This window comes from Xyrauchen texanus, chromosome 4, assembly GCF_025860055.1.
Source record: "Xyrauchen texanus isolate HMW12.3.18 chromosome 4, RBS_HiC_50CHRs, whole genome shotgun sequence".
NCBI classification, from domain to species: Eukaryota; Metazoa; Chordata; class Actinopteri; order Cypriniformes; family Catostomidae; genus Xyrauchen; species Xyrauchen texanus.
In genome coordinates this window covers 11,731,479-11,757,838 of record NC_068279.1, presented here as the reverse complement: position 1 = coordinate 11,757,838, position 26,360 = coordinate 11,731,479, and the positions used below count along the sequence as shown (strand labels likewise).

Genomic DNA, 26,360 nt, shown 5'->3' with positions numbered 1-26,360 from the left:
GCTCTGCCCTCCTCATCATCCTCCTCCCTCCTTTGCCTCAGGCCAGGGAACCCCTGGCCTTTCCGAGGGAAAAGAAGAGACAGAAAGGGCAAGGTGGAGCAGAGCGACAGAGAGAGAGAGAGAGAGAGAGAGAGAGAGAGAGAGAGAGAGAGAGAGAGAGAGAGAGAGAGAGAGAGAGAGAGAGAGAGAAAATAAATTGCTCGCCAGTTCCAGACACGCCGTCGCCTGGTCCTCGACCACTCCTCCACCCTCTGGCGGATGACAGCCGCTCCTCCCCTGGAGGACAGCAGTGAGGAAAATGAAGGGAAATAAAAACGAAAGGAAAATAAAGTGATGATGGAAGGAAGCAAGCAGGAAATTAAATGAAAGAAAACAAGGAAAGAAAAAAGAAATAGGCAAGGCAAGGACAGGAAAGGAAATGAACAGGACAATTAAGGAAAGAGTGGTGATGAAATTCACTTGCCATACGCTCTATAAATATTCTATAAATGGAAAAACCTGCTGAGGAGATTTAGCTTTACAGGCACTCACAGTGCTGGTCAGACACTGATGTTTATCACAAAAAAGACATGCTGCCAGTATGCTCTTCTTTATGATCTGTTTACAAGAGTCACACAGACAACTGTAGAGTTCATATCTATCATGCACAATGTCACATCCCTGTAGAGAATGAGTCATGACAACACCACACGGTGTTGCATGCACAGAGAAATTATATATATATTTTTTAAAAGTCTTTGAAAGTCTTTACTTGCTCATTACTTGAACTATCACTCTTGAACTTTGGTTAAAAAAATTACATGGAAGGGGAAATCTTGGAGGCCTGAATATGTTTTTTTTATTATATTTCAATTGTCCATCCATCTGTGACCCCTTTTCTTGGCTGCCTCTGTTATCTGAAATAATGTCAGGGCATCCTTAGAATCTATTCATCAGAGCAGAAAGAAACTGCTGCTGACATTGATAAAAAATACCATCTGTGCCTCCCAGGGAAGGAGACAGAGAGGTATAGCTCATCCCTATCTTCATCATCATTCCTCTTCATCAATGCAATTTAAATTGAAGAGCTCAGTGGTAATTAAATTCAAGCTGGGGTTACAGGGGGAGAGAAAGGGGTGGTTTTGCCAACGACATGGATTTGACACAACAGAGAATGCGCAGAGGACGCCACACAAAAGGGTCAAGGTTCACCAGAGGCAGCTCGCCCAGCCAGCCAGTTCCCATTCATTTATACAAACCTGTCTGCCTAAACCCCACAAAGGCCTTCTGACATTTAAAGAAATGAATAAAAACAGCAGAGAAAGGCAAAGAAAAAATCAATTATTCGAGATTTCATCCCCCAAAATGACCTTTTCTCAACAACATCCACTGCCAGTTGTTTGCTGCCAATAGTGTTTAACTCATAGCTCGCACTATCAAAAGCTTTCATGTTTTAAAGAGAGGGAGAGAGACAAGGAAGGGAGGAAAACAGAAGGGAAAGTCAATAATGATTTGGAGATCTGTTTTTAAGAAATTGTTTGTCAGCACAAACACAGGGCGCATGACTAGCAGCAGGTCAGCGGGATTTGGTGGGTGCTGGACAGGGGAAGTGGCCCTGGGCCCCTCCTCTGGTTAAAACCAGCTTTACTCATTCATCTGTTCCCTTGTAAAGGCCTGATGCCACCCTCTCCTCTCTCTGTCTACTAATCCAGTTACTGCATTCACAGGCAGTACCCTCTCTTTTTTCATTACAGCAGATCAGAGATTGAAAAGCGATTCCTCAATCTGTCTGAGGATGAGATCCAAATTGGATCGGGCTTCAGTGGACGAAGCAGTATTGGAGATGAGCTAAAATCGGAAAGGGAGATGATGCGACTAATTTTTACACTTTACAGCTGATGGCATCAGGAAAAGCAATATTCAGAGTGTACATTTATAGGTAGTTAGCAAGCACAGGGGTAAATGCCACATGCAATGATGGACAGCTGGACTTGAACTCAAATCTGGACTTTGAGTGCAGTTCCCCGCCATTTATTTATTTTTCAATAATAAAAAAATAAAAACAAACTTGTGGAGTACATTAAACCTTAAAGGGATAGTTCACCCAAAAATGAAAATTCTGTCATCATTTACTCACCCTCATGTTGTTCCAAATCGATGACTTTCCACTGTGGAACAAAAAAGGAGATGTAAGGGAGAATGTTAGCCTCAGTCACCATTCACTTAACACTGTAAAGCCTGCAGGGAAAAAAAAAGATGCAATGAAAATAAATGGTGACTGAGGCAAACATACTGTCAAACATTTCCTTTTGTGTTCCATTATAGGAATATTCCGGGTTTAATACAAGTTAAGCTTAATCAACAGTGTTTGTGGCATAATATTGATTACCATATAAATGAATTTTGACTCGTCCCTCCTTTTCTTTAAAAAAAGCACAAATCTGGATTCCATTGAGGCACTTATAATGGAAGTGAATGGGGGCCTGTTTTTGAACATTAATATACTCACTGTTTCAAAAATATAGCCACAAGACTGTGGCAGGGTGTGGTTGAGCATCCGTCCATCCGGTAAGGGCGCTTACACCTGAGCTAGATCATGTCCAACACCTGTCTCTAATTCCTGTGAGCATGGGGAAAGCGGCATATAAATGGCCACGCCACCAGCAGAGGAACAGAGAGTCTGGCACAAGGAAGCCTACGATGCTTGTGAAGCTAATGAGTGTATGTTGTGAAGCTAAATGAGTTTGACTGTCTACGTGCCTCTGAGTCTGTCAAAGTTGTAAAGCATTGAAGTGGCAATTAAAAACCTACTTTCCTGTGTCCTCCTTCCCTAGTGTTGTAGAGTCTTTCACATAGACATAAAATATAGTCTTGTAAACATGATTTTAGTGTGACCTTTTCTATGTAAATTTATAGCCAATTTAACTTGACGATGATAATGTAATGTCAACAAACCCCAAAACCCTGAAATGACTGTAAAAATGATGATTTACACAACTTTTACAGCTCATATAATACATGACTTTTAACAGAAGAATGTATGTAAGTGCTTTGATAAAATTATAAGCTTCACATTTCTTTGTTTAAACTCTGGCCACATTCACTTCCATTGTGCCTCACTGTAACATTGCTTTTTGCTTTTTTTAAAGAAAAGGAGGGATGAGTTGAAATTAATTTTTTTGCGGTAATCAACATTATACCACAAATGCTGTCGATTGAGCTTAACTTGTATTGAACCCAGAACATTCCTTTAAAGAAAAAAAAAAGTTGTATGGGTTTGGAACAATACGAGGGAGAGTAAATGACCTATGAACTATCCCTTTAATGTACTCCAAAGATGCACATCTGTTGTATACAAGTGAAAACAAAGTATTTCAAACTTCCAGCAAAACTGTAAGAAAACAAAATCTCCAAAAGGAAAAAAATCTAAACTAAATATACTAGCAGTTTTGTAGTATTTAGTTCACCTTGTTATTGTGTGTACATTTAGAAAAAAAGCAGCAATCCCTAAAGACTTTTCTCAAAGATGTCTGTGACCTCCCAAGAAGGTCTTCTCAAAATGTACTTGTTACAGCAAAAGAGGGTCTCCTTCAGTTTAGAGGAACAATTTAATTTCAATGTCATTCCCATTTCCAATTCACAAGCTCCACGTCTTGTCTGCAGAAGACAGCCCTCTTTTATCTGTTCCTCTCAAAACACCACTAAAATTACACCCCTCTCCCGGGACTGCGGAGAAATGTGCTAAATGTGTGTGTGAAAAGTGCAGAGCATTTATTTCATCACTGCGTTACACAGATCAACTTAGACTGCGTCTGGTCGACAGCCAAATGTGCCCTTGCATCCACTGCTTGGCTTCAAAACTATTCCGGTGCAGAATATTCAGACAAAGAGCAAAGAACTGAAATGTAATTACTTAGCAGGCTTTAGTGACAATGCAACGGCTCAACTCTGGCCAATATGCTTGAAGCTGTATTAGTTCTGGTCAGAAATATGATTTGTGTTTTGGCAAATGAGATGATTATTCTACAATAGTTATGAGTTCACTAAATAACTTGTTAGTACGACAGCTTTCCATGAAAAATAAGGGAAAGGTTTATTTTAAAAATATTTGTTAAATTACTAATTATTTTGTTAATACTTAATTAAATAAACTTTTATTTGCATAGCATACATTCTGTCCAAGCTTGAAAGCATTCATTCTTTCCTATACACTCTGCAGCCATCTAGTGGCATTTTAAAACTTCACCGAGTATGATCTGCATAAGACATAACATCCACAACGCATTAGCACTCATGATGCAATAACTCAAACATATTGTAAAAATGAACTTCAATGTTTATGTTCGTATAATTACATTTGTTTAAAAATTTAACAATTACACTACAATTCTGAATTCTGACTTGAACTTGGAAAATGACCCTCCCAAATCCAACGTAACGGAAGCAACAAGCATCTGTGCTAATCGTAATGATGGCGTAAAAGTACAGTTCATTTGATTTGTGACTTAGTAGCTGTTTAGGATCTTCAGTATACCCTGTTTGACTGCAGTAGGAGAGTGCATTTGTACGCCTGGAGCTCCGATGCTGGTCTCCCAGCATTCAAAGCCATAGCCCTTCAGCTCCTCAATAGTGCTCTGGATCACTGAAGCGTCCATCTCTGCAAAATATAAAAGGACAAAAGCATCCCCATCAACATCATGAATGAGAAACCCTACTCTGATGTTGTTCCGTAGATTTTATTCAGCAGCCTATAAGTTAAGTTTCTCAGTTTTACAGTACAAAAAAACACATTATAACTATTGTCTTCTGTGATTTCCCCCCTTTTTTATTAGATATACAGAGTAGAAAGTGCCAGGAAATTACTGGGCAGAGAGATAGTGAACGAGACCACAGTACATCGTAGGCCAGACTTGAACCTGCAGTTTTTCATTGTTATCTGGTGCAGTTCGAATCTTGTTGCATGAACAAATCAACAAAAAACACATATCAGATCAGATCAGATTTTTGTGCATTCGGGCCACCTTCATATATGTGATCCTGAATCTGATATGTTTATCAGGTCACCTGACCAACTTTAAACACTCATTTCTGATTCTTCTGACTCTTCTTACACAATTTTTTATTAATGTCCACTGTAAGGGAACATTTGTATATTTTGCATGTCAAAACAAATTAATATCAAGCAGTGAAATTGAATGTCACACATGCATTTTGCAGCGAGACATTATTTCTGGCAACACCTTATAATTAGACCGTTTCTTTTAGTAAACTACAGTAGTAATGAAATAATAATGAGCAATTTTACAACTCCGTTACCATGATGATGTAATGTCAACAAACCTGTAAACCCTAAAATGACTATTTAAACAACTTTACAACTCAAATAATACATGAGTTTTAACAGAAGAATGAATGCAAGTGCTTTTATAAAATTATAAGCTTCACATTTCTGTTTAAACTCTCCACAAATTGGCCACATTCACTTTTATTGTAAGTGCCTCACTTTAACCTAGATTTTTTATTTCTCCCCAATTTAGAATGCCCAATTCTCCACAGCTTCCATTGACAATACACCACGTGCCCCACCAAGAGCAAGAACAACATTATAGTGACCACGAGGAGGGACTCTACCCTCCCTAGCAACCGGGCAAATTTGGTTGCTTAGGAGACCTGGCTGGAGTCACTCAGCATGCCCTGCATTCAAACTCGCGACTCCAGGGGTGGTAGTCAGCATCAATACTCGCTGAGCTACCCAGGCCCCTACGATTTTTGCTTTTTTAAAAGAAACATAGGGACGAGTCGAAATAAATGTTTGTGGTAATCAACATTGTGCCACAAATGCTGTCGGCATGGTAATCAATTTCCTTAAGATTCCTTGAAATGTTTCTAAAAATCAAGGACATATGTAATGTTCTGTAGCATTTATGTAAAAACATCTGAGGACTACTACTAAAAATCAGATATGTGTAAAAAGTTTTTTGCAGTTAAAAGCCGCTTTTGCCTGTCTGTATCTTACTAATAGTTTATTTTTTTACCTCATGTTTTTGCATTATGTTTTTTTTACAACATTGTTCCAGCTAAAACACAACTAGTTCCATTAGTTTCAGGAACAAAGAATGCGTGCAGGTGGCCTGACCTGACAGTCTGCCAAACCCTCAAACATGAAACCAAAGAATCAGTGTGTGTGTGAATCACCAGGTGGCTGTTAATGCCCCTCTCGAGTTTTTACAGAAGGAGAATGGGTGTTATTTTATGTGTGAGTCACAAAAACAGGCCCCCTGCCGTGTCAAGAGGAGGATGAATTTAATGTCTCTATGACAGCTTTGGTGCTTAAATAACGTTGAGCAAGTAAACAATCTGATTTCCACTAACAAACGAGTACGACAGGACACGAGACAGCTGCGCAAGCCCAATCTTGTCTTTGAGTTTAATGAGAAGTGGGCTTCACCTCCGAAGTTCCTATTCAACCGTAAAGGGACAGTTCACCCGAAATGAAAATTCTGTCATTATTCACACCCCATTTAGTTTTAAACCCATCTGCTGTTGTTTTTCTTTGGAAAACAAAGGTAGTATTATGCAAACATTTTCCATACAATGGCCAGGGACGAAAGGACATCAGGACAACACCTTAAAATATGACTTTATCATACTTTATCATACAAAAATATGACTTTATTCCAAGTCTTCTGAAGTCAGATTTAGGTTGTGATTCACTGACATCCACCAAAGTGTCTAGCCCATGTCAGCGCCCAGATTCACAAACAGCACACTGGCGTTATCGATGCAAAAACGACATTGGTTCTCATGCATGTTCTGTAGTAATTCTGGGCATGAATTAGAGCGTTTCGGGGAAGGGCAAGATTATTAGTGAATAATGACTTAATTATCTGAATCGTGTGACTTCAGATGATTTTACGGTAGTTTTTGGTTGGTTTGTTTTGCATTTTTTTGGATCTTGACAGCTGTGATCACTATGAACCTCATTGTATAGAAAAAAACAGCATGGAAATTCTGCAAATTTCTCTTCCAAAATGTCTCCACAGGACAAATAACAGCATATGGGTTTAGAACAACATGAGGTTGAGCTTATAAGAACAGAACTATTACTGAACTACACAAGGTGTGTCTTAAAATTACAATGTAACATAGTCAAGCTGCATGGACTAGTCAGCACTAAAAGCGACACATTATAAACATCACCTGCTTCTCTAGCTTGGTGTCTCAGTTTTAAGATTCTGTTTAAAATTCAATGGGTTATTTGCTTCAGGCATAAACAAAGACCCATTCTGACAGCTGCTTTGTCAAGTTGTTAGCTTTGTCAGACGAGAGTGACAAGCGAGATTCACCTCATGAAAACTTGTCACATCAGACAGTCGGCAATGTGCCAACCTCATAGACACTTTTCAAACAATACGTAAGAAACTGACTGATTAACAGCAGGTAGCATACCCAAATTCAAGCAATAATGTCAATGTTGACATTTCATGAAATAATGAAAACAATTAAATCGATGTCCACACATATGGTTACATTTTTGAAAGATGCGATTGTGCAATTGGTGGTCAAGTCTTGCACACAGGACACCCCCACATCCCTTGTATGTACTGTATACCCAGGGTATTCGGTGTTCTGGGTTATATACTACATTTATAGAGATAAGTCAACTGGAAGTTTGTGTGATATGATTGTGTGATATGTAATTATTTTATCTTATCTAAACTGCTACACACAAACTTTTAACATCCAAAGCCATCTTTACACTGCAAAGGAGGTACAGAAGCTGCATAATGTGACATTTAGGTGTGTTTACACTGTTTGGTACTGATCAGAGCAGGCTTAAATGCATTTACACAGCAATAACAAATGCATAATGTAATGAGATTTTAAATATAAAAGTAGGAATATTGAAATATGAAACTAATGCAAATATTAAGTTATTCACTTAAATATGAAACTTAATGATGAAATATATAAAATATTATGACAGAACCAAAGCAGCATCAGAACTGCCTTTCATACTAGCGGCTGAGATGGGTCAGAGCAGGAATTATTTATTCTGGCTAAGTCTGACACAATCTTGAGCAGGCACAGAGTGAATATAAATATAGCTAGTTAGCTATTTGACAGCAAATTTCATGAACTTAGCACTACCTTTTTAAAGGAATATTTTGGGATCAATACAAGTTTGTACTGTAGTACAAATTACTGTAATGCAAAATACAGCATTTGTGGCATAATATTGATTACACCAAACAAATATTTAGACTCCTTAAAAAAAGCCAAAATCTGGGTTACAGTAAGGCACTTACTGTGAATGGGAATGGGGCCAAACTATAAACCTGAAAATACATTTTGGAAACCGTACTAATCAATCTTTTGTTTACATACTGTATGGTGCTGGGTGGACACCAAGCACCACCATGTTGAGATCATATGACCTGCCAAATATTACTTGTGTTATCTCAATAATCCCTTAAAATTGAACTCATAGAATAAATTAATCATGGCTGACTGCAAATAGAGCATTTTTAACATTGGTAACTGAGAACTGTTTTTGAGCGTTTCAGCATCCATGCCGCTAGCATGAACATTACACAAATATTATATTTATATATATTTATGCATTTGGCAGACGCTTTTATCCAAAGCGACTTACAGTGCACTTATTACAGGGACAATCCCCCCGGAGCAACCTGGAGTTAAGTGCCTTGCTCAAGGGCACAATGGTGGCCGTGGGGTTTGAACCAGCGACCATCTGATTAACAGCCTTGGGCTTTAGCCACTACGCCACCACCACTCTCCAAATATTACTATAGGAAGTGTGCTCAAGCTTGAAATCATGGAGACTGCTGTCAAGATTTATACTGAAAAAGGAATTACATTTTGGTCTGTTCTCACCCAAAACCGATTGGATCACATCAGAAGACATCGATACAATGGAGTCGTATGGATTACTTTTATGGTGCATTTATTTGACATTTGGACCTTCTGAGTTCTGTTTACCATTCACTTGCATTGTATGGACCTACAGAGCTGAAATATTCTTCTAAAAATCTTCATTTATGTTCAGCAGAAGAAAGAAAGTCATACACATCTTGGGATGGCATGAGGGCGAGTAAATTATTTTTGGGTGAACGTTCCCTTTAACCCCAGGATGCTTCAGGATGATTTTCCCTAAACTAAGTGTACTGTCGCTTGGATAAAAGCTTTCTAAATGTCTAAAAAAATGTATCAATCTTAATACTGTTACTCTAGTCTGAATGTGAGTAAAGGTGAAAATACCTGGTCGCAGGAGAGTGATTCCACAGCCGCCTCCTCCTGCTCCGGTCAGTTTGCTATGGAGACCCCTGGCCAGAGTTACTCTGCACAGTGTATCCAGAGATGAGTGACCCACCCCCATCACATTCAGATGGTGCTGGTTTATGTCAATCAGCTCCTGATGATGAACATTACAAAATAGTTTCTTTAATTACAAAATTACAAAAATTAAAAAAGCTGATTACTAAGCCAGCTGACAGCATTTTTAGTTCTTGTGTAATGTAATATTTATACAGAGCATTTTGATCAATGAACTGACCCTTAAACAATTTAAAGCATCTCCCACTATACACTTTTCAATCAGTGCGCATTACTAATGCCTTTGTTTACATAGGATCAGTCATGTGATTGAGAACACAGTGACTTCTGGCAAAGTCCCTTTAAGCTACGCAGGGTTTCCAGTGAATAAGAGATTAATTCATGTGAACTTGTTCACTTATATGAACCGTCCCAATGAAAGAACTCACAAAAATGAATTGGAGTTACCAATGCTAAATATAAGTGAATTGCTTATTATATCCAGTTTATTTACGCACAGTGCCCAAAAGAACAGATTCACTTACAGTATATGACTTGGATGAATTCCCAGCGTACATAGATGAGAGAGGACAATTTAGATGACTGTGTTTGATTACTCACTCAGCTCCATTGCTGTGTTTGTAATAAAATGTGACAAATGTTCCGTTTTATGATGCTACGCCTAGTGTCGGAAATGAAAAACTTCTACAGACAGGGGCCCGGGTAGCTCTGTGGTAAAGAAGCTGGTTACCACCCCTGGAGTTCACTAGTTCGAATCCCAGGGTGTGCTGAGTGACTCCAGCCAGGTATTCAACTTGGCCTGTTGCTAGGGAGGGTAGAGTCACATGGGTCGCTATAATATGGTTAGTTCTCTGTGGGGCACGTGGTGAGTTGGGCGTGGATGCCGCTGTAGATGGCTTGAAGCCTCCTCATGCGCTATGTCTCTCTGGCAACGCACTCAACAAGCCATGTGATAAGATGCATGGGTTGACAGTCTCAGACGTGGAGGCAGCTGGGATTCGTCCTCTGCCACTCGGATTGAGGCGAATAACTACGCGACCATGAGGACTTAAAAATGCACATTGGGAATGGGTATGCCAAATTGGGAGGAAAAAAAAAACTTCAAAGGACTTGCCGGTGACCCCACAGGGGGGCACTATATTGCGGAAAAAAAGTCCCCGTATTCATAGGTCAGGCATATGAGGTATCATTTGAAAGCGTATAATCTGATCTTTTCAGAGAACACAATCTTTTGCATTAATATTACACAAAATAAGGCCTAAAAACATTTGCATTGTAAATTAGCACCCCCTAATGGGGTAGAAATATTAATTAACACAAATGTAATTCGCATGGCACTTAAATGGACAAGTCATATCTCAAATGAAAGCACTCATTCTTAGAAATGTGGCTGTATAGTTTATTTTGTTGCACTAACACCACAGTTTGAAAGATTTTCAAAAGAATCACAAAATGAAATATGATTTCTGTAAGTCATCAAATACATGTCTCATTTATGCCCAGATCATTGCTGCTGTAAGCCCCAAATATCCAAAAACGTTATATCTGCTTTTTACTTGTCCGTGTGTTTACTTTTATTTTTTACTTGTCTGTGAGCTTGCTTGGCTGAATAATCCAGTGTTATATCTTATATGTCCAGAACAAAATATGCCAACCAGCAGGAAAAGCATGCTAAACAAATCACCATAAAAATATTTTGTTGATTATTAATGATAAAATTGTATACATTTTTTCAAAGATGAGTCTCACAGCTTTTTAATGAAACCTAGACAGAGCTTCTAGTCCACTCATTGGCCAAGAGATTCAATGAAACACTGAGCATGGTGCATAAACTGAAAATTAGATTGAATGTCTGTGAGGGCTAAAATGTGTTAGAGCCACCAACATTTCAGATCTGTATATTGTGATGGAATGTAATATAAAAAAAAAATGCTGCCATCTAGAGGAATGAAAAAAGACTTTTTAAAGGGAGAGTGTAAACAGAACCAGAATTACAAATAATAAAACATTTATAAAAAAAAAAGATTCCGTTTATCATAAGATTATAAACACATGCAATATTATTTCTGAATAATTTGAGACTTTTTTTTATTTACATTTCATTTAAATTTTAAATACATTTTGAATTTTCTAATATACAGTATAAAAAAATAAGTAGTATTAGTAAGAGTAATTATGTCCTATGTTTCATGCACATAATATGTATACCTACCTAGGCCTAGAATCGATTATTAAAAAAATATTTCAAATGTTATAAATAAACACACCAAATTTCTGACCCTGGCTACACCGCTACTTGCTGGAAAAAGTAGCTTGTTACTGAAAAGCTATTGTAAAAATATCAGAGCAACTATCACGCTGCTGTTAAATGTAGTTAAGTTAGCAGCGTTGCTGCTTTTACTTTGTTTCTTCTCAACACTAACCTCCAGAACGGTGTAGTGCTCAGCTGAAGGTCCGTGTGTTGCCATCTCTGTGAGAGTGTGTTCACAGGTGCAGGACACAGCATTGACTGACTCCAGCACTGGATTCATTACAGAGGGAAACTGTGAAAAGAGTGATATTAAAGATAGTACTGAGGAAAGGAGGACAGATTGGTGCTGTGCTAACACAGGGGAGTGAACATAATTACTCATCCAGAAAAACATTATCAGCTTAAAAGCCTGTCACACAGGCCACATAAAATAATTATAATTGTAACTTTTTTAATTGCCAAGCTCCAAATGCAGAAAAGCCCTGCTTCAGACTTTAAAGGCGCCACATCATGGAAAACAGGATGTTGGTTTCACATTTGCAATAAAAGTGTTTGATCTACTATAGAGACACACTCTAAAATGTATAATGCACCCTTCCCGATGCATTTCCCTTCCCATTATGAAAACAAGCACACTTCTGCTGCATGCATTATGCAAATGCATACCACCAAGGAACCATTACTTCTATTCCAAAAATAAACAGTAACAACCTTATTGATGAATTTGCAAACCCTTGGATTTCTCCCAAATCAAAGGAACACTAATCTCACCCAGGGATACTAAGAAATAAATGCATGTCATAACATAAAATGACAGAATTAACATTAAAAAACTTGAAATATAACTATAAACCCCTAATTACTTTTAAATGTAAATGAATAACACCCCCAAACTGTCCCCAAAACCTGCACAGATGTATCTCATTAATTATGCAAAGACAACAGACAACAGCAAGTCCCCAAGCATTAACAAGAACAGACGTTACAGGATATTCCTGGTAAGGACTATAATTCAATCAAGTTTTAGCACCTGACATTAATTTCAATGGATGAACATGCCATTTTACACTTTGCACTAAGAAAAGTGAAAAAATGCAGACACTGACCTAGCAAAGCCCTGAATCATTAATAAATAAAAAACCTGGATCATGAATAATAATTTAAAAAAAGCCCTGGCCGGTGGCCAGAAAATATATGCTACCTATCAAGATTTGCTACCAACGCTAGATTTGTATAGTTTTGGGGTTAGGCCTTAGTACAGCCTCACACCATATTACATATTATCTGATAGTTATGCTGGTAGCACATCCTGATAGGTATTATCTGCCTGACAAGATGTGCAACCTAGGTTTTTAACACATGTCATGCTGCTGTAGTACATTACGACTTTTACAAATCACTGTTTTTACTGCTGGTAGCACATCCTGAGCAGGTAGCACAGGTTGTCAGAGCACCAGACGATGAAAGAAAGTGGATGAGAGCGTGCTGGCTAGTTGTCACTGTCATTCTATGTTGTTTGTAGATGCATGTAAAACCATAAGGAGATGTTCACTTATACACAAGTCCAAATGTTTATGTAAGTAGTTATAATTTACATGATATGATTAACATGATAGTCATAGAATGAGCATTTACTGTTTGCACAATTTTATCAAGAATACCAAGTAAAATAACGGGGTTTAATATTCTGTGTGGGTTCCGTGTTATTCTTCTTTCAAGACGGAAATTTGTCTTGATTCACAGTAAGACATGACTGATATCGAAGATCAGTCATGAAGTAAAATATTGCTTTGTATCCTATTTTTGGGGATGAGGAAATCATTTTAACTCTTATCTCTTCAAGTCACACAATGCTGAATGAAATATGCTGCTTTAAAATCAGTATAAAAGGCATATTGTGCTTGTGTACCATTGTTGAATGCAGACACAAACAATGAAAAACTATCAAACTGTATAATGGACACATAAGGAGGAACCCATACACGAGAGCACGCAGTTGAACCCATACAGTGTTCAGGTAGTATCCGAAACCGAAGAAAGCTGCCTCATCAAAGGTATTTGTGATCTTTCATTATAATGACAAGCACATAGCGAGTCTCTCTTTGTGCAGGTGGCATGGAATCAGATTTGAATCTCTTTAGCTACGTCAACAATCGAACTATGTAAGGAGACTAATATGTAGATAAGTAACTAGTCAGTCACCGTGATTTGACAATCTTGGAAGCTGGTCTGGTATAAATTGGCCATGTCTGACTGCGGAATGCTGTTGTGATGACGTCACAACCAACCCAGTTCAAAGCCCCCCCAACTTCAAAACTGGTTCTGGTGTAGGAGATATAATAAAAAGTATAATGTTATAAATGTACACTAAATAATTGCAAACATAAAAAAGTTTTTTTTAAAGATTTACGCTGCTAAATAAGGCAGAAACACATCATCACAGTCTGTGGGAAAAGGGTCCATTGCGGCGCATGTGGTCACACTAAACTTTGTACTCTATTCATATGCATCCGAATGCATGAGACTGTATATTTTGCCCAAAAAAAAAAATTCTTATTTGTGAACTCTGACCTGCAAAAAGCTGCATGTTGTTCTTGTTGCATGAAAGTGAGCAGATTGTATATTTTTAACGTTTTGAATATAATATTATTTGTTAATTGTTAATTTATTATTGATTAAAACCAGAAGGCCTCAAGCATGACATCATATACTGTCCGTTGCAGTGTCTAAAGTAATTAATGTCTTAGCTCTGTCTCACTAGGACGAATCTCTTTTGTTGCACTACTCCTCATTTGTAAGTCATTTTGGATAAAAGGTGTCCACTCAATTAATACATGTAAATTACACCAGTTTTCTGTGTAAGAAACCTGGACTAACATTATAAGTGGACTTTGTGGGAAAAAGCCCTCTTTAAAGTCTGTCCTGACTTTTTGCTCTTTACCACCCCAACATCACAAAATTTCACTTCACCAATCAGGCTGTGCCAGCAACAGGGCTTCCTGCTTCCGTTGTCAGGGTAACGGAGCACAGGAGCATTGGCAGAGTATTTCATTTGGAGCTCTTTTAAAGGCACTCAGCACCGGGCCCCTCGAGTGGTTCTCCCTCACACACATGGCCATTATGCTAATTAAAGGACACAGGAATAAAAAACATGAATTGGGGGGTTTGAAAGCCATTAACTACCTTATTAATTTTGTCCTTCACTCCTGAAACAAGCACCTTGGTGCTGCGTGGTACTTTGGTGTTAGTGAGAAGGATTCTCAGAACAGGGACCCTGGGGGAGGAAATTAACCCAACAATCAGAGTACAAAAACACTTTGAAAAATTCTGTTGATTTTGTAATTTAATTGAAATAACCATTTTACTTTTCTTTTTAGAATACTTGTATAATAGGGGTCTGGGTAGTTCAGCGAGTACTGACGCTGACTACCACCCCTGGAATCACGAGTTCGAATCCAGGGTGTGCTGGGTGACTCCAGCCAGGTCTCCTAAGCAACCAAATTGGCCCGGTTGCTAGGGAGGTTAGAGTCACATGGGGTAACATCCTTGTGGTCACGATTAGTGATTCTCGCTCTCAATGGGGCACGTGGTAAATTGTGCATGGATCACAGAAAGTAGCATGAGCCTCCACATGCTGTGAGTCTCCACGGTGTCATGCACAATGAGCCACGTGATAAGATGCACGGATTGACGGTCTCAGAAGCGGAGGCAACTGAAACTTGTCCTCCGCCACCCCGATTGAGGTGAGAAGCCACGCCACCATGAGGACCTACTAATTAGTTGGAATTGGGCATTCCAAATTGGGAGAAAAGGGGGATAAAAATATCTAATAAAAAAAGAATACTTGTATAATAAACAGTAACAGTAAATGTGTTATAATGACGGAAATATAAACATAAATGTAATTATATAGAATAATTTGGAGGTATAAAACCATGCATTATTTTACCTGCTCAGTGGAGTTATATTTCCTGCGTGGTACCTTAAAATGCCACCTGTTACAGAAAAACCAAGCAAAATGGGACTTAGCACAACAACAAAAAAAAAAAAACACTTAATCAAATGAAACAGCATCATGAATGCATCATTTCACAGCCGTCCGAGGTAAGAGTCTTACCCCATGTGCCCACAGCATTATCTACTCCTGAAGGGTTACCGTGGATGATCTTCTCACCCATAAGCGCCCACCTGTTAATCAGCTCCATCTCTTCTTTACTCCACCTGAAACACAAATGGCAGAATGATTTTCAATTACCAAGAAAAAGTTAACAGTAAGACAAAAAACGTTGCTGCTAATGGATGCAAAATAATGCTAATTTTTTTCTTACTTTTTGGCCATTTGCCACTTATATTGATGAGATAAGAAAAGGCAGGAAATTATAGAGAGGCAGGGAGGAACAGGATCAGGAAATTCAAACTCATGTCACCCACATGCACACCACAGCTCAATGTGTCAGAGCCATGTAAGCTAACTGAGTGATCATTTTTTTTATGTCTTGGATGGGTTACCTTTATTTTGGAATTCTAGGTTAACAGCTTTAGGCTCAAACCATAATATGTTCTGATTAATAGTCTGAAACACTAGTAATCTAGAAACTGCTGCAATACCAACATTGAAATGCCAAAATGCTACCCATGGTTGCATATAGGGTCGTAGCTAGAGGGGTGAAAGTTGGTAATGATTCTAGGGACCCACAGGTCCAGGGGGGGCCCACAACAAATTCTAAACTGTATTTTTTAATAGGAAAGGGGCCCAATGCAATATACAGCCAGGGGCACAAGAATACCCAGCTACAGCCCTGGTTGCATAGCTTTGCATCTCAAACAGGAATAATTGTCTTGATTGCCCAGTTGATTGTCCACTTCAACTCCGTTACAAGATTACAAGCCTCATTTATAAATATTTCTAATGAAGTGAGAACTCTCCAGTGTGTTACCTGGCTGACTCCTGCTGAGGTGTGAGAGGAGAGGATATGTTCTCTCTGGCAGAAAGTAGAGCAGCAGACAAGCAAACATTATAGGCGGCACTGGAGCCTAAACCAGCTCCTGTGGGCAGTTCTGACCACACAGACACTGTGATACTGGCTAGAGACCTGAAGACACCGCAGCACAAGTCACAATCACAGGCGTGTGAATATGCATGTATTATATAATAAATTATGTTCAATGGTGTTCTTACTCTGCCTCTGCAAAAACAGACAGGTATATGTAGAGGAAAGCTAAAACAGCCATGCTTCTAGTGTCGGTGGAACCATCTGAAATGCCAGTGAATTCACGAAGTCTTTTCAAAAGATCTGCATCAAGCTCCTTGAGGTCTCCCAGCTCTGATGATGCAAAGAACAATCAAAGAAACATGGGCTTAGGATGAATGCTTTCTGACACTGCATTTTACAACTGCAAGGAATAGTTCAACTTAAAATGAAAAAGCTCATCATTTAAATTGCACTCATGTTGTTCCAAAGCAGCATAACTTTCTTTCCTTCTAGGAACACAAAATAAGAAGTTAGTCATAATGTTTAAAGGTAGTTCAAACTAGTTCAACCCAAAAATGAAAATTCTCTTACCATTAACTCACTATCATGCCATCCCAGATGCGTATGTATTTCTTTCTTCAGCAGAACACAAATGAAGATTTTTAGAAAGATATCTCACCTGCATTGTATGTACCTAGCTCTGTAGTTTGGCATGAGGGTGAGTAAATGATGAGAGAATTTTCATTTTTGGGTGAAATATCTCTTTAAGGCTGCTCTGGTTCCAGAAGTAATAATCCCATTAATTTTTTCCATAGACTAATTGACTTTCAACCATAACTTATAAACCTTTAAAGGTGCAGTATGTAAGTTTCAGAAACCCTTGTTATTAATGACACCTGTGGCCAATAAGTGAACTGCAGCCAGCTACCTGTTGCTCGTGATCGCGCTTAAATACACACTCCATAGGGATACGAGTGAGCGAGCATCGGCCAAAACAATGACGTAACGTATAAAGAGACTTAATGTGATTCATGGATATCATGCTGACAGATGAGGTAGCATAATTAAAATTACACAGTTATGATTGTTTTACTACAAACTTTGAGACTAAACTAAAACTACTTATCAGCTAACATAGCATACTGATACACACATACAGCTACATACTACCGAACTATACCAGACATTTTACTGTTGCGCTGCACTATGTTGCACTATTGTATGTTTTGTACATCATATGTTGTACAACGATCATGAAATCAGCGTAAATTTGCTTAAATTTATCCTGTACACCTGACTTTTAGTATTAAAAGAAGATCATTTAAATGATTTGAAAGTTACGAAGCAGGGTAACTTGCAATTCATCAACGTTAGCAGGTAAGCTCAAGTTAGCTAAAATTACACAGATCAATCCTTATGGCACTATATTTCACATGCTTTGCAGTTATGTAAGCTTACCTGTCAAATAAGAAGAATGACAATTCAGGGTCTGTTACGATCCCAAAACCGAATGAAGGGCCCTCCAGGAATTGCTAGTTTTTGCTCGACCAAGATCAGTTTGTGTAGGAGTCTGTGTTGTGCTGGGAGCCGGATGTTTGATAAAGATAATTTTACCTAGTATTGCACACTGTCTTTTGTCACTGCTGAATTAGTGATGGGTCGTTCATCGAACAAGAAGATTCCAGAGGTGAACTAATCTTTCTGTTTCTCATAATTTGTCCTTGGCTGCATTATAATTTTTTCCTAATTGGGACAATTCAAGGCTCTGATGCTGGCATACAGAACAGTCACTGGGTCTGCACCAGCATACCTAAAATCATTTCCCACTAGAAGCCTGTATTCGGCTAAGGAACGTCGCCTTGTTGTATCAACACAAAGAAGCACCAAATGACATTCCCAACTCCATACGTGAAGCTGACTCACTTTCTGTCTTCAAAAAATGGCTAAAAACACATCTTTTCCATGAGCACTTAACCAGTCACTAAAAAAAATATATAATTCCTTGTTGCATTTTAATTTGAATACTATTCTGATGCTAATAAAACTTTGTAATATGGCACTTTTCGTAGCACTGTCTCCTTAAGATAATTCACTTATGTTTTCCTCTTTTTTAAGTCACTTTGGACAAAAGTGTCTGCCAAATTAATAAATGTATAATCAAAGTTTGTGTAAGTAGACGTGTTGGGGGAATTTGGCTATTGAAAATGTAACATTGTCAATTAATTCTGCTCAAATGAATGAAATGACTTGAATAAAGATTCGTTCATTTTGGTGAAGATCCAAGTCAAATTCAGTCAAATGATCCGATCTTCCCATCACTATGTTGAACAGCGGAAGAAAAGCTATTACTGAGGCAAGGCTGTTGGGAGCTCGCATAAACGTCACATCCTTTGGATTTTCCCGGCATAACCGACCCGCTCCCTTCGCATGAAAATCAGTCTACAGGTTTTAATAGGCAACCTAGGAAGTCCGGGAAGGGCTCATATTTTAAGTTGCGTTACAAGCCATTCACACATTGGCAAAAGAAAGGCGAATATTACATGAAAATTGTTACATATTGCACCTTTAAAGACAGACCTATCATGATCTCTGAGGTTGTTCATCGATGGCATCTGCTTCCTTTGAAGCCATCAGACTGTGTTGTTGCAACTTAATTGTTTAAAAATCATGTACAATAGCAGAATCCTTGGTACACTACCCTACCCGTGGGCCAGCAGAAAAAACTTCACCAATCAGAGGACTGCGGCCAACAAAGACTGAGAAATCGGTGTTGGTGCTGCCACTGAGCCAGAGAGATCAGTTATCATGGATAGGGTCAGGGTATCCACTCACCTTTACAACCCACCAAAAGACGCTGTAGTGCAGTTATTTCCCAGGACAGAAATGTGTCAATATTGGGGAGATTGATGCAGACCTTACAAGATGATGTTGACTGCAGACGCAGGTATGTGCGCAGGTTCAAACTCACAGCCAAAGCAACCTGTTTATAGAAGACAAGCACAAGGAGGTGTTCACTTCAGATTAACAGTAAACATAACATTTTGATATTCTACCTTTTTCTCAGTGTAGATAAAGACCTACCTTTCCATGCACCACAGCATGTTCACCGTGCAGAATTGCTTTCCCTGGTGCTGAAACGAAGCATTCCCTTGTGTGCATCTTTAATGCCAGTGTTTGAATCAAGCAGTCAACACTTTATAAATAGTATGGTACGCTGAGTTTTGTTTTTCTTGTTAAAAGCTCACATTTGTGTTCATCGAGTTATTGCAGAAGTTAATTGCAAATAATATGTAACTTAAAAAACCACATAAACGGAGGAAGCCTGTCTCTCTTTGCGGAGCTCAGAAAATAACATTTGCCAAAAGTACCTTTTTACGAGCAGGGAGTTGCATCTATTCTGTTATTCACACACGTGAACCGATGACGCTCTTGTGTGGACCAATCAGGATTACGCTCTAACATCACGGACTCTGAACCCGCCAATCAGGATCAAGCTCTCATGTGCACGGCTTCTCAAAACGCCAATCGGAAAGCGCACCACCCTCGCGTCATCGGTCGCTCGATTGAAAAAGCCCGTACCACTTGTATACGGGTAGCAAATTTGGTCAAGAAGATCAACAGTAAACAGAAAAGCGCGTTTCGAAATTTGTTAGCATTTGCTATGGCATTTCTTGTGTCCAGGTCCACGCGTCTTCGTCGTGTCCTTCGTTTAGGGTCATGCGTGAGAATACAGCAGATGCAGGCTGATTGTGCAAATGAAAGAAGGTAGAATATTTTGGAGCATTGAGAAATAAACACATATCCCATGTGTGTGACGCGCAGGCTGATTTAGCCACTAAATTACAGTGTGTCAGTGACATTCGATATTTGCTATTTGTTACTAACATTCTCTCACCTTTGAAAGGAATGCCAGCACATCTGAAGTAGACAGACGAATACCCAAGATATACACAAAAACTGGAGATAAAGGTTGTTTACTTGCCCCAACTTAATGTTTCACACATGGCTAATTGTGTTGGCAGCCAATGCAATGATGATTTTACTGGGAGTGTCAGGTTTGTGTTAAACATATATATTTTTCAATGTCTTACATTTATTAGGTTTTTCCAGTACTTTCACAGGTGAAAGGAGACCAAAGGAGGATCATATATTTGATGCTTTGGGAACAACAGATGAATTATCATCTGCAATCGGGTAATGAAGAGAGATTAAATGCTTTATAACATGTGGGGGGAAAACCTTTAAAGGGATAGTTCACCCAAAAATGAAAATTCTCTCATCAATTACTCACCCTCATGCCATCTCAGATGTGTATGACTTTCTTTCTTCTGCAGAACACAAAGATTTTTAGAGGAATATCTCAGCTCTGTAGGACCATACAATGCAAGTCAATGGTGGCCAGAACTTTGAAGCACCAAAAAGGAGATCAAGTCAGCATAAAGGTAATCCATAAAACTCCAGTGGTTTAATCAATGTCTTCTGAAGCGATCCAGTTGGTTTTGGGTGTGAACAGACCAAAATATAATTCCCCTTTTAACTGTACATCTTGCCACTGCAGTCTCTAGGCACGGTCATGATTTCATCATGATCATGACTTCTTAGTGCTTGAAGCATGCGCAGAGCACCAGATGGCACTTGAAATCATCATCACCAAGGAGACTGCTGTCAAGATGTCCAGATAGTGAAAAAGGAGTTACATTTTGGTCTGTTCTTACCCAAAAACAACTGGATCACTTCAGAAGACATTGATTTAACCACTGGAGTTTGATGGATTATGTTTATGCTGACTTGATCTGCTTTTTGGAGCTTCAGAGGTCTTCAAAGGCCACCATTCACTTGAATTGTATGGAAATACAGAGCTGAGATATTCTTCTAAAAATCTTTGTGTTCAGCAGAAGAAAGAGTCATAATCTGGGATGGCATGAGGGTGAGTAAATGATAATGGAATTTGCAATTTTTGGTGAACTAACCCTTTAAAATGTAATAATTAAATGCTTAAAACAAACCTTTGATTCTCTCATTCAGGTTAGCAAGAGAATTTTGCATCGACAAAGGTCATACGTTCACAGATCAGCTGGAGAAGGTTGTTTACTGTCTTATTCACTTGCATTGTATTGGAGTGGTGGTGGTGGTGGTGGGCTAAAGCACTGAACTGTTAAGCAGAAGGTCGCTGGTTTGATCCCCACAGCCACCACCATTGTGTCCTTGAGCAAGGCACTTAACTCCAGGTTGCTCCGGGGGATTGTCCCTGTAATAAGGGCACTGTAAGTCGCTTTGGATAAAAGCGTCTGCCAAATGCGTAAATGTAAATGTTATTAGCAGCCTGAGTTTAATTAGGAATGTGCATGCTATTAACTACTACTCTTCTGCACAGATCCAGTGTGTACTACAAGATGTGGGATCAAATATTGCCACTCCCATGTCGTCTGCAAGAGACAGTCAGATAAGTAAGCAGCTGCACAGGACATGTTTGATATCCCAATGCATTCAAATATTTATTTGCATCTAACTCTGTTTAAAACAGAGAAGACAAAGTTCAGCTCCCAACCTGTGATTGAACTGGAGAGGTGGATTGATTCCTTCACAGAGCAGCTGCCTCCACTTACAAACTTCATACTACCTGTATGTACATTTAAGTAATATGTTCTTCGGTAACACATAGAGATGACAATGTCCAGACTGCTGCACCTCTGATACGCATACTCTGATTAAATTATCAAAAGTTTATTAGAATTATTATAAGATTAAAGTTGCCATTGTGTTACATTGGTTATCATTGTGGTAAAGCATATCATTCCTATTGATTAATCTTATGCTCAATTTGCAGTCAGGAGGAAAAAGTAGTGCAGCTTTACATGTGGCCAGAGCAGTGTGTCGTCGGGCAGAACGCTGGTTAGTATTGCATACATTAACTTAATTCATTCACTGTACAGTATATTCAGGAATATTTCTGGGTTTCACCAATCTAACATTCGAACTGTCTCACAAATAAGGTCATGCTGTTTGTTTTGTGTTATCTATTTCAGTGTTGCCCCTATTGTCCGATCAGGTGAAGCAGACCCTGAAGTTGCCAAATATCTGAACAGGTATCCAACTACTTTCAAATATTATCAGTGTTTATTGCATTTAATTTGGATTTAACAAATGTTTTTGGTTTCACAGATTGAGTGACTACCTGTTCACATTGGCCAGATATGCCGTAATGAAAGAGGGCATTGCAGAAACGGTCTACAAAAGACCTGAATAGTCCAGAGTGAAATATTTCAATATCTCATCTAATATTTGAGCCATTGTCTTCTCTTTGTTTTAGTTTTTTTTACACAAAAATCTGCATTACCATGTATGAATGCAGATATATTTCACCAGGCAATTTGTCCCACTGTACACTGTGTAAAGACATTTGTGAGAAGCCTATATGAGAAACAATGAACATTTAGGGAACATGTTTCTTTTTGAGTTTTATATATATATATATATATTAGTGTATTAAGTCAGACACTGATGGAGTTGCTATAAGTTAACTGAAACTGTGGTTACAGTGTTGATAACATTACAAAATTAAAACATAATTATCTAAAGTTTAAAATAGGGGCCTTGTCTTCACAGTAGAAAATAATTTTGTTCTGAATATGTATTCAATTTGATAACATTTGTGGTGTAATGATTGTTTTATTACTAACATCTGTAATGGAATTTTATTTTATAATATATAAATACAGTATGTTAAGTTTAAAAAGTGTGAAGTGTAATTTTCTATTTGAGACTATCCAAGAGTGAGGTAATTTTAAACAGTGAAATGCTATGAGACGTGTTCATTTCACTTGAGCTGTGGATCTGGACCACTTTTACACAATAGTGCACCAGCCCTGGCTTTTCAGATTCAGAGAGCTGGCCAAGGTGACCTTCCTCATAAGGTCAGTCCTCATGAGGTGGGTAGCGCAATTATGTCATGCACTCCTTCGGGGTGGTAAGCAGTAGGCAGGACTTCTTGTGAGAGAATGCATCAAAACTGTAGTTATCATGATAGAAGCCCACTCCACTGGCACCTGTTAATGAAAACTCCAATGTTAACTAGATTAAATTTGAGGCAAAATAAGGTCATTGACATTTTATAGCACATATTGTTCCCTGTTTAATGTATTTGATACTGTAGTAACAAGTTCTAATAAGATGCCAAAAAATGCCTTACCAACTCCAAATGGCATACCCACCTTAAGACTAAACTTTGGAGCACAAAAAAAGTGTGTGATATTGTCAACTGAGAAATATTGGACATACTCCAGCTAATTCATGTAATATGAGCAGAACAAATTTGTGTGTAACTCATTCAGGAGTCCATTCTTATGTAAATTGTCACATTAAATGCAATTTTTACTAAAGACATACGAATTTGTTCTCCTTATGTTTAATGAGTAAAGCCAATTTATTTTCTTTTTTTGATTTTCTCCACAATTTGGAATTCCCAATGTGCTCTAAATCCTCATGGTGGTGTAGTCACTACACTGTAGTGACTCGCCTCAATCAGGGTGACGGAGAAGAATCTCAGTTGCCTCCGCATCTGAGATGTCAATCCGCACATCTCATCACGTGGCTTGTTGAGCGCATAACCGTGGGGACGTAGCGCACGTGGAGGTTCCACGCTATTCTCGGAGGTATCCAAGAACAACTCCTCACATGCCCCACCGAGAGCGAGAACCACATTATAGCGACAACAAGGAGATTACCCCATGTGACTCTACCCACCCTAGCAACCAGCCCATTTGGGTGCTTAGGAGATCTGGCTGGAGACACTCAGCACGCTGCAGATTTGTTAAAATCTGCCAACCGTTTCAAAGTTTTGTGTGACTGATGTTATATGAGTGGTGGTGGCGGCGTAGTGGGCAAAAGAACATAACATGGTTAAATTTAAGGTCCACTATTTCTGGAATTTCATGTGTTACTCCTACAATGGAGTGGAAGCACTCCTGAAAAACTGCACACATCCCCTGCTCTTGGCTTGCAGGAGTACCATATTAATCCATCATCATAACCAGATCCATGAGCCCCCATCCAGTACTGCCTCCACCCTTATAAGTGCTATAGAATCCGTTTGGAGTTCAACTTTGGAGGACCAATTTATCCTTGCTGCAGCCAAGGTGCAGGTAGACTGTGCAAATTAATTTACCTCCTGAATGTTAAACGGCCATTGATCTGACACACATGACAGGCTTTTGTTTTCCTCATCCGACTCATAGTTCCTGAGCCGCACAGCTCTGTTAAATGCTAAACACCTTATAAGACCAGATGTATATAAGCTTGGGCCACAAGTTAGATCTGCAAACAAGCACTGCCCCCACAGAAAACCAATCAGGGCATATTAAACAATTTATCCATCCATCCATCCATCCATCCATCTTCAACCGCTGATCCGAAGTCGGGTCGCGGGGGCAGCTGCTCCAGCAGGGGGCCCCAAACTTCCCTATCCCGAGCCACATTAACCAGCTCTGACTGGGCGACCCCGAGGCGTTCCCAGGCCAGTGTGGAGATGTAATCTCTCCACCTAGTCCTGGGTCTTCCCGAGGCCTCCTCCCAGCTGGACGTGCCTGAAACACCTCCCTAGGGAGGCGGCCAGGGGCATCCTTACCAGATGCCCAAACCACCTCAACTGGCTCCTTTCAGCGCAAAGGAGCAGCGGCTCTACTCCGAGCTCCTCACGGATGACTGAGCTCCTCACCCTATCTCTAAGGGAGAAGCCCGCCACCCTTCTGAGGAAGCCCATTTCGGCCGCTTGTACTTGCGACCTAGTTCTTTCGGTCATGACCCAACCTTCATGACCATAGGTGAGGGTAGGAACAAAAATTGACCGGTAGATCGAGAGCTTTGCCTTTCGGCTCAGCTCTCTTTTACGTGACTAACGGTCGCGATAGAGCGAGTGCAATACCGCCCCTGCTGCCCCGACTCTCCGGCCAACCTCCCGCTCCATTGTCCCCTCACTCGTGAACAAGACCCCGAGGTACTTTAACTCCTTCACTTGGGGCAAAACCTCATTCCCTACCTGGAGTACGCACAAAATAGTAGGTTTGTGAATCTTGTCCCTTTTGCTGACATTTCAACATTCTCACTATTTAACATACTGTAGAAGATTTTTGTTTAATGACAAATTTTCTTTTTTTCCCTACCTGGAGTACGCAGCAGGAAACCGATGGAGTGCGTACTCCAGGAGTATGAGTGAGAATGTTGAAATGTCAGCAAAAGGGACAAGATTCACAAACCTACTATTTTCTAACCTAAAAAAAGGGATGAATTCCCACACAGACTTCTTAAGAGTTTATGAATTAGTCTTCTTACAAACATATTTATCCTAAGAATCTGGCCCCAATAAAGACAGTACTACTCATATAAATACAGTAATACTGGTTTTAAGTCATCTCAAAATTCTACCAACCTTCGAATGGTGGAAGCTCATGGTTTTAAAGACAGTTCAAATATTAGCACATCACATCAAGCAGAGAACCTTGAGTGAAACTTAAGCCTCTGCTCTAGCAGTGATCACAAGTAGACTGAGGAAAAGCGGTCTAAACAGCAGCTCCATATGGAACTTTGCAAAAGAGGTTAAGAGAACAGGGAGTATTAGATAAACAGATTTACCTGGAACACTCACTCACTGAAAACATGTGATTGTGACATTCCTGCATTCCAATCAAGGAGAAGCACTTAAAGCTTATGGAGTGGTGGTGGTGGTGGTGTAGTGGTCAAAGCACATAACTGGTATTCTGGTAATCAGAAGGACACTGGTTCACTATTGTGTCCTTGAGCAGGGC

The 26,360-nt window shown here is 39.3% G+C and overlaps 2 protein-coding genes across 3 annotated transcripts; one reads left to right on the top strand and one right to left on the bottom strand.

Annotated features, from left to right (window-relative positions):
- Positions 1 to 3,573: 3,573 nt before the first annotated feature.
- On the bottom strand, positions 3,574 to 19,958 carry mvk (mevalonate kinase). 2 transcript variants are annotated; one of them, XM_052125586.1, is made up of 10 exons: positions 19,642 to 19,958; positions 19,393 to 19,540; positions 16,767 to 16,911; positions 16,525 to 16,680; positions 15,705 to 15,808; positions 15,537 to 15,582; positions 14,771 to 14,861; positions 11,760 to 11,879; positions 9,262 to 9,415; positions 3,574 to 4,636 (listed from the first exon to the last, which is right to left on the bottom strand). In XM_052125586.1, the coding sequence occupies exons 1-10, from the start codon at positions 19,717 to 19,719 to the stop codon at positions 4,485 to 4,487; spliced, it is 1,194 nt and encodes a 397-aa protein (XP_051981546.1). In that variant the 5' UTR covers positions 19,720 to 19,958; the 3' UTR covers positions 3,574 to 4,484. The 2 variants fall into 2 exon arrangements, with proteins under 2 accessions (XP_051981546.1, XP_051981548.1); XM_052125588.1 differs by having other exon boundaries at positions 16,525 to 16,569.
- Positions 19,959 to 20,173: 215 nt separating this feature from the next.
- On the top strand, positions 20,174 to 23,853 carry mmab (metabolism of cobalamin associated B). The gene is made up of 9 exons (XM_052125344.1): positions 20,174 to 20,325; positions 20,465 to 20,529; positions 20,661 to 20,754; positions 21,586 to 21,643; positions 21,935 to 22,007; positions 22,085 to 22,182; positions 22,388 to 22,452; positions 22,587 to 22,646; positions 22,723 to 23,853. Exons 1-9 carry the CDS (start codon positions 20,222 to 20,224, stop codon positions 22,805 to 22,807), a joined length of 702 nt encoding a protein of 233 aa, XP_051981304.1. The 5' UTR covers positions 20,174 to 20,221; the 3' UTR covers positions 22,808 to 23,853.
- The last annotated feature ends 2,507 nt before the right edge of the window (positions 23,854 to 26,360 follow it).

Coding starts and splice junctions, on each gene's coding strand:
- mvk (XM_052125586.1), bottom strand. CDS start 19,719: ATGCACACAAGGGAATGCTTCGTTTCAGCACCAGGGAAAGCAATTCTG. Junction 15,583..15,704: donor TAATGCTGTGGGCACATGGG/GTAAGACTCTTA, acceptor TTTCTGTAACAG/GTGGCATTTTAAGGTACCAC. Junction 11,880..14,770: donor TGAAGGACAAAATTAATAAG/GTAGTTAATGGC, acceptor CTCTTTTCACAG/TTTCCCTCTGTAATGAATCC.
- mmab (XM_052125344.1), top strand. CDS start 20,222: ATGGCATTTCTTGTGTCCAGGTCCACGCGTCTTCGTCGTGTCCTTCGT. Junction 20,326..20,464: donor GATTGTGCAAATGAAAGAAG/GTAGAATATTTT, acceptor CACCTTTGAAAG/GAATGCCAGCACATCTGAAG. Junction 22,008..22,084: donor TGCAAGAGACAGTCAGATAA/GTAAGCAGCTGC, acceptor TGTTTAAAACAG/AGAAGACAAAGTTCAGCTCC.